This window comes from Pygoscelis adeliae, unplaced genomic scaffold, assembly GCF_000699105.1.
Source record: "Pygoscelis adeliae isolate BGI_AS28 unplaced genomic scaffold, ASM69910v1 Scaffold67, whole genome shotgun sequence".
In the NCBI taxonomy this organism is placed as follows: Eukaryota; Metazoa; Chordata; class Aves; order Sphenisciformes; family Spheniscidae; genus Pygoscelis; species Pygoscelis adeliae.
The window spans coordinates 3,425,763-3,433,744 of record NW_008825271.1 but is presented as its reverse complement, the minus strand read 5'-3'; the positions used below and the strand labels follow the sequence as shown (position 1 = coordinate 3,433,744).

General features: G+C 42.1%; 1 protein-coding gene across 1 annotated transcript in view; it reads left to right on the top strand.

The window, feature by feature from the left end:
- Positions 1-6: 6 nt before the first annotated feature.
- TNKS (tankyrase, TRF1-interacting ankyrin-related ADP-ribose polymerase) overlaps positions 7-7,982 on the top strand; it is a 140,476-nt gene continuing 132,500 nt past the window's right edge. The window contains exon 1 of the mRNA XM_009329771.1: positions 7-46. Within this exon, the coding sequence (XP_009328046.1) occupies positions 7-46 (40 nt within the window). The remainder of the gene's footprint in view (positions 47-7,982) is intronic.

The following is a 7,982-nucleotide window of genomic DNA, read 5'->3' as shown; positions in this document are numbered from 1 at the left end:
AAGGACATGGCGGGCCGCAAGTCCACGCCGCTCCACTTCGCCGCCGGTGGGTACCGGGCTGGGGAGGGGCCGGGGCCGGGCCGGCCTCCCGTTCCCGGCGAGGGCAGTGACAGCGAGTGCGTCGGGACAGGGAGGGTACAGCTCCCGACCTGGCTTCCCAGGAGCAGCTTCCCTGGCTTCGGGGAGTGGACCTCCGGCATCTCGGGGGGCCGGGAGGACTCAAGCGTAAGCTGGGAGGAGGAGTGTGAGCACACTTCCCCGGCAGCGTTTCGCTGCAGACTGTGGGGAGGCGGCTGTTAAATCTCCTTTTTTTTCCCTCATAAAATGGAAGAAGATCCTTCCTTTTGGTGGAACGAGTGGGAGAGGAGATCCTGGAGGCGTAAGGGAGGTTGTGTGATCGAAAAGTACAGACGTTTTTCTCTGTATTTGACACATAGGCTGCAAACTGGTGCACGTGTGTTTAGGAAGAGAGAAACTGGAATTCAGGACGGAGTTGGCTTGAAGTTAAGGGTTTCACGTGTATTGTAGTAGCTCTTGAAAGTGAGGGACTCCTGCGATGCATGTGGACTTGATAGGAATCAAAGTCGGTGCCTGGTACTTTGTAACTTTGTTTTCTTTTATTTGGGCATAGCTGCTGATTGAGCTCTGGGTCTCTTGTGGTCTGAGTGGGCTGGGGAAAGAGGTGAAGTGGAACAGCTGAACTTGATAGAAGTTACACATGTGTCCAGGAGAGAACATGCCTCGTAGTGCAGAGAAGAGATGTCATTGTGGTCAGAAATCATGTCATAAAAGCAGTTAACAGTGAGGTCCAACAGTTTACATTAACTGGAAGTAAACATTACCTTCTAGGAAGTATACCTGTTACAGGTTAGTGTAGTCCATAAAGAGAACATTTTGTACAGGCCATGGTCGTCTTCAGTGGGGGTGCAGGGCATGTGAACTTCATGATGAAAGTAAAATGAGGAAGATGTTTTAAATCATCAGCCCTAATTCTGGACTTGCACAATTGCTAGGTCTGTGGTCAGGCTGAGGGCTTTCTGACGCGTGCCACAGTGTTACGGGACTGGACCTTATGTAGTAAGGGGCATAGATCTTGTCTGAGCTCTAAGTGGTGCACTAGTACACATAAATTAAGACAATTAGCAAGACTGTATTAAGTGGTCGATATTTAAATGCTGGCATATGGCTCTAAAGCACTGTGTTGAAATCGATAATAAAAACGTTTTACGGCACAATGCTGCCTGGAAGTGGTGTTCAATTTATCAGTCAGATACTACTCTCAGAGAGTATGGGTTTGTTTTCATTTTCAAAGTAGGAGTGGCATTTCATGATGCCCTTAAGGGAACTTTTGGTCCTGAGCTGTTTCCTTCTCATTCTTCTCTGATCCCTGAGCTCTATCAGTAAAGCATGACCTTATGCAAGTGGAGTTTAAAACACAGTGAACTTCTGGAGTATGGAGATGGACTTAATTTTAGTGAACCCTGAAACATAATGCTGGTACAACTGCATGTGTGCACATGAAGTTCTTAATGTTTTGGAAGGCTCGTCTTGAGTCTGCTCTGCTTGTTTTGGATTCAGACTTAAAATTAGACCTTGCTGCTTCCCCTTAAACTCCGAGATCTCAAGTTGTAACTTCAGTGCTGGTACAAACTCCAGTGCTGAAGCTGCAGTGGTAACTTCTACTTTGATTAGAGAAGAAGTGGACAAAACTTACTTAAGGGTATAAGGCTTTGAAAGTTGATAGCGTCAATAAGATGTTACTGTAATAGCAATGGAAGGTGCTTCCTTGTAACATGAGGAAAACAGCAGATGAAGGTCTCATACCCAACAAATTCCTATATCTGTTTTTCTAGATTTAAAGACTTTCCTTAGCTACCATACATATTTTATCTCACATCACTGCAGTATGTCTGGTCCAAAGGGATTTGACGTGTAATAGCATTAGGCAGATTTCTTATTACAGAGATCTTGGGGTCCTGCATTTGGAAAGGCCTGTAAGCACATTGTTTGAATGCAGCTGATCTGAGGCAGTATGTGTCTGCTAATGATGCAGTGTGTTGATTTGATCTCTTCCTTTGTGGGCAAAAGGAGAAATAAAACTTGTTTGCTTATGAGCATAGGAGTCTGCTGTGTATATGAAGCTGTGTTATGGATAATAGCTCATGTTTTATGAGCCATACCTAAGTGTGGGTTGTATGGCCTTCACTAGGGGAATGGGAGTTGGAGAGTGCAATATGCAATGTTTTAAACTGCTTTCAAACCTCTTGAAGCTAAACTCGTAAATGACAAGAGAGAGAGTTCCACTTCTGATCTTGTGGTTTGTGATAGAGGAGTTCTTTTCTTCTTCTAATTTTTTCTTCATTTCCCAATTTTGGGGGTAGCTGGATTCTCCACCCCACCCCCCCGTGGTACTTTACTTCTCCCTAGCTCAGTCTGGTTTTCTCAGATGTCCTTTTTGGCAACAATGCCAGGCAGTTAAGTTACTCTTTCTGTAATAGGGAAGGACAACTTCCCTAGTTCTAGTTTCTTGTAAAAAGCACTAAGTTCAGGTTTCCTTAAGCTTTGTGAGGTTTCTAGTTTCAAAATCACCTTTATCTCCTTTCTCATGGCAGAAGGAAGATAAAAGGGGTGACTTCTGAGAGCATTCAGAGTCCTTAGCACATATGTAAGGTGGGGATAAGGTGAGAACTGATATCTCTGTAATCAATTATTTAAAAAGCTAGGGATAGGTCCAAATCTGTTTCTAGAAGTTGGAGTCATCTGTCCGTTATCCACTTCCAGATAAAATGTGCACAGCCACATCAAGTTGAAGCAACAGTGTTATCCAGGTTTTCTTTATCTGGGATATCTGAATTGTCAATTGATCTGAATGAAGGGGAATCGGTTCTTCAGCTCTGTGTTGAAATGTCAGCTAGTGTGCTGAATAATTCTGACCTGCTTTGGTTAGCTATTAGTAAGGCAGAAATTAATATTGAGGCCAAATCAGGGTGATAGAGACCTCTCTTGTCAAGCAGGAAGAGGTTGAACAAAGGATCATTTTCCTTTCATCCTCCAACTGAACTGTTATTCTAGCAGAGCCTCTCTTGAAATTCTGAATGTCTTTCAGGATGTGTGGTGTTCAGCTTTTCCTTTGCAAGTGATTTGAGGGATTCTTCTATAGACGTCCACATGCTTAGAAAGAGGAAAACTCAATAGTGTCTCAGCTGCTGTGTGGATTGCAGGATATTTGGGTCTCTGGTACCAGTGCAGGCTTTGGATATTGTCCATCAGCACCCAAGAATCAGAGTAAGAAGCAGATTCTAAAGACTTGAAAGTGATTGAGTGACTTTAAAATGCAAGAAAGAAATTAAGTGGAGGTATTAATGTACTCAGAGCTTTTGCATTCATTTTTTTCAATGAAAACTGGCTTGCTTCTAACTTAAAAAAAAAAATTAAAAAAGCAACTGTGCTAGGCATGAACAAAGGTATGTTTGGCTCAAGGTTTTATCTGTACTGGTGGCCAAAAGCAGATGCCTAGGGAAGAGTTACACATTTGCCCTCTTCACGTATAATACTTATCCGAGTACCCTTCCTGCAGTTTGTAGCTCAGCAACTGTTCGAGCAAGACGCAGTTTCTGCATGTTAGTAGAAGCTCATCCTGTGGTAGGGAGTTCCACTGAATAATTGGACTGTTAACTTGTATTAAAAGTAACTTGCTTCCTCTTGTGTTTTCCACCCTCTTCACTGGAATATCCTGTGTTCTGCTTAATGGTTCTCTTCTTCAAACTGTATTGAATGAGACAAACTATTCCACTCCCTTGCCTTTCCACTGCACTCCTTTGATCCAAAGATGTGTTACTTCTTTTTCCTTGGGAAAGATCTTAACTGTCATTGTTGATTTCACCAGATTATGAATGTGTTTGCTGTATTATGTGCCCCTCACTAGCTGAAAAATTTTGTTATGCCTATGCTGTCTGTTCTTGTAAACTGGCTTGATAATCCTGCTTTTGGTGATGTTGTTGTCACATAGTTGACAAAATACCTTTTTAGCCAGCATAACCAAATGAGTTGGTTGTTCTACGTGTATGTGAGAGGTAGATTCCCCCCCTTTGGGGAATGCTATTGACCTTTTTTTTTTTTTGAATGGTTGGGTGATTTCAGTCTATGTGATAATGTGTCACATTTTAGGTATACTTTGCATGGGGTAGAGTGGGACTTTACTCAGCCTACGTATTTTCTGTGAATCATTATGTGGTTTGCAGGGGGGTGCCTGTATTGGTCCATTGTGTTTGAAGCAGGTTGGCAGTGATGCTTTCATGGCTCTCTTTTTGTGTGTCGTCCTCCATTTATAGGACTTGCATACCAAGGCTGGCTTTCCAAGACTTTTCTACCTTTAATATGCCTACATGGGGAGGACTCCTGTGACCTTTTGTCTGAAATCCCAGTTTTTTCCCAGAGCCAGCAAAAATTGGTAGGAGCCGGCTTGGTAACGGACTTGCTTCTTCCCTTCTGAAATAAGGTTTAGCCTTACAAAAGGATATATATGTATTTGCTGCTGACACCTTGATTCATGTGTTTTTCGGCCTAGTCCTTGCTGGTAAATCATTAGTAATAGCACCTCTTTCAGAAATGACTAGGTGGATGAACCTGATAGGAATAAGCTGAGTCCTAGCTAATGTCTTCATATAGCCACAGTCATAAGCTTGTCCGGTTCCACCCCCATTTAATGAGAAGTTTAACTTTTTTTTTGATCATGAAGTTAGCCCCTCAAGTTCTTGGGCAACACATTCTTTTAGCCTTACAGTTATTCTCTTTCTAGTGTTTAACCCAAGGATATAGAAAATCCTAATAGTAATTGCTGAACTGTGGCTTAATGCCCACTTCTGTACTGAGGTAGAGGTGTCCAGAGTGGCTTTCGGAAAGTATGGAGTTGGGATCGCAGGGTGAAGTGCTCTTGGTGGTATCAACCCAAGCTCAGTCTTGGAGAAACCTGATTTAAGGTGGCTTGTTAGAGCATCAGTGATATTCCCTGTTTTCTCTCTTCTTGGGCCTATAGTAATGGCAAAAAGCTGTTTGGGCAAAGTAGTTTTCTGTAAGCATGCTTTTGATGTCACTAGTAATAACTGTTGGCATAAACCATGACACAGTCAAATCTTTTTATGAAGGCTAACATATATAACTATTCTTTGGAAAATTTCTGGAGCACACAACTTTAATCCTGAAGGCAAAGGGATCTTGCTTGGGTTGGAAAATAGTCAGTGGTCAGAGTTTAAGAAGAGAGCTCATCAAGTTGATTTGTCAACTAGCAAGCTGTTAATCATAAAAATGCAAGCTGCTTCAACATGTGTAAGTGAGATAAGCAACTGAGGAGGCAGAACTAATGTAACTAGCTACTGAGTGTTACTTGAGAGAGAGCCAGGAAATGGCAAGAAGTAGTTGGTAACTTAGTACACTTCCACTCTATGCAGAGACACCCAAGTCGACCACTCCACCTGTGGTGCAATGTACAACAAGTTAGCTTAAATTGCTCTGGAAAGCCTTGCTTGCAATACCGTTCTTAAACTACTCTGACTCATTTTGTTGCAGTTGTCTGCCGTGCCGTAGAAGAGATGTTTGACCTTACTCAAACAGTTGTTTGTGAAGCTAACTCACTGATTAATTCTGCCTTGTGCAACTTAAAGCAGGGGTAATAACAATTTTCAGCTGGATTCATATGGATAGAATGAAGAGTGCAGATTGTGTGGTCAGTTAGGAAATATCCTGGCAGCCTTACAGGCTCAGAGCCTGCAAAATGTATAAAAAGATGAATTGATAAATTACTGGCCTTGGCTTTGGAATTCTTTCTTTTCTGTTTTTGTGGCATTTGTAGTACATGAACTCTGTTAGTATCACAAGTGTATTACTTCCTAGGAAGTTTCAGCTTGCTTTCTTTGTGACTGGTAACTTGTTCTCTTGAATGGTCTTGCAATATTTTGTGCAATATGTTGTATCTCTTTCCCATTTAAAATCCTTTGAAGGAATTTACAGGAGGATATACATGAGAAATCTCAGACCTTCAGTAATACTGAACCAGGTGCCCTCTTTCCCAGCTTGAAGGCTCTTCAGTTTACTTAGTTAAATCACTCAGTTTAATTGTGTTCTGCCTAGTGAAGTAGGAGAAATGCTGGTGGCTTTTGGAAGACCTGTCTTGGGGGAAAAATCTGGTCCCAGAATGTGCAGTATGAAAGCAAAGAGACGTACAATGACTTAGCTTGAACTTCTTCTACCCTTTGCTTACAGTTTAAAACCATTCTCAAAAGGTTATGTGTCTCTAAGATATGTGCTTCTCCACTTCGAGGGTTTGTATTCTCATATGAGCTATGTTTAGTGCTCTAACAAGTGGGATTACATTTAATAAGAGCATCTTTCCTGCTTTGCCTAAGATCACAGTAATACCTGCAGGTGTACTTAACCTGTGATTATACACTTTTGTAAAATTTAACTCCTTTTGGAGTCAATGTGGTCTTAAGAGAAAGCAGGTGAAAGGAGGAGGAAAAACACCTAGTGAGAGTTAGAAGTCTTCCATGTGGTGAGTTAAAGTCCGTACATAACAGCAGCTTTGCAGAGGTTGGAATTGGCATTTGGAGGAGTTCATGCTATGTTGTGATCAAGTGACATCAACTGGGCAGCAGATGAACCAGTACAGCTGTACTTACACTGATCAAACTTACTACTTGATGTATTGTACCCACTGCAGAAAGCATTCTTCCGATTCTAGTGGGAAATCCATATATTTATTTGGTTGTTTTTTTACCAAACTTCCTGAAAATGAGTCTTAATGAATCTTGAAATTGGGCAATGAATTATGTGGCTTCTGGGAGTATTAGTAATTAAGTGTCTGTAAACTGTTACCATGTGAAAGCTTGTAACTAACTGAATGCAGGTTTAACATCGAAGCCCAAAACCAGAGCATGTAACAGAGTGTATCAACTGATGCTCCTGTTGCTTTCCTTGCATTGCTTCCCTTATCAGTCATTCAACCTGCTTACTCTGTTGCCTCTTGTTACTTAGGTTCAATGCCACAAGAAGAGATGGGACAGGACAAGCTTGTGTGCTGGGAGCAGGATGTGAAGGGCGAGTAGGACAGGTCTTGGCAGTAGCAGCAAGCATTTGGTGGTATCTCTGTGTGCTGTCTTGTCTGACAACATTTAAAATTTTTCTTTAGCTTAATTTTCAAGCTGCCAGTTTACTACGTAAAGCCTTTTTTTCTCACTTTCAGCCTAAAGTGACAGGTATAAATTGGAAAAAGGCAAGAATACAGCATTGGCAAAGAACTAGTTAAATGGCGTTTTCTCTGAATTGTCTGCCTGTCTCTTGATTTATGTAAAGCTATCATAGCTATGTCCAACTTCTGGCTTTCACCAAGCCTTAGTCTTCTGTTGTTTCTGTGAGGTGACTGGAGAAGTGAAGAGCCTGCCAGTCACTCTGAATCTTTGCCTTTTCTTTAGTTTGACGATGAGTGTTTCACCCTTGAATTTCAGATGTTCTCTTGCTACTGCCTTTTTATAATGGGATTACTGCTTCCTTTCTGTCCTTGACAGTATGTTTTCTGAGGTACTGTAACTTGCCTGAAACTTGTAAATTGTGTTAAGAAGCTTAAATGAGGGCAAAGCTTGTGCATTTTACCTGTGTGAAATAGCCCAAGCTAATAAGGGACCCTGCCCATGAGTGTGCTTTGGAAGCTGGCAGGTGAATCTCATTGAACCAAGCTTGCATGCTGGGCCTTTAAATGTGACTGTCCTCCATAGATACCTTGGTTTTGGATGTTTTCATAGAATCATAGAATAGTTTGGGTTGGAAGGGACCTCTAAAGGTCATCGAGTCCACCCCCCCTGCCGTGGGCAGGGACATCTTCAACTAGATCAGGTTGCTCAGAGCCCCGTCCAACCTGACCTGGAATGTTTCCAGGGATGGGGCATCCACCACCTCTCTGGGAAACCTGTTTCAGTGTTTCACCACCCTCA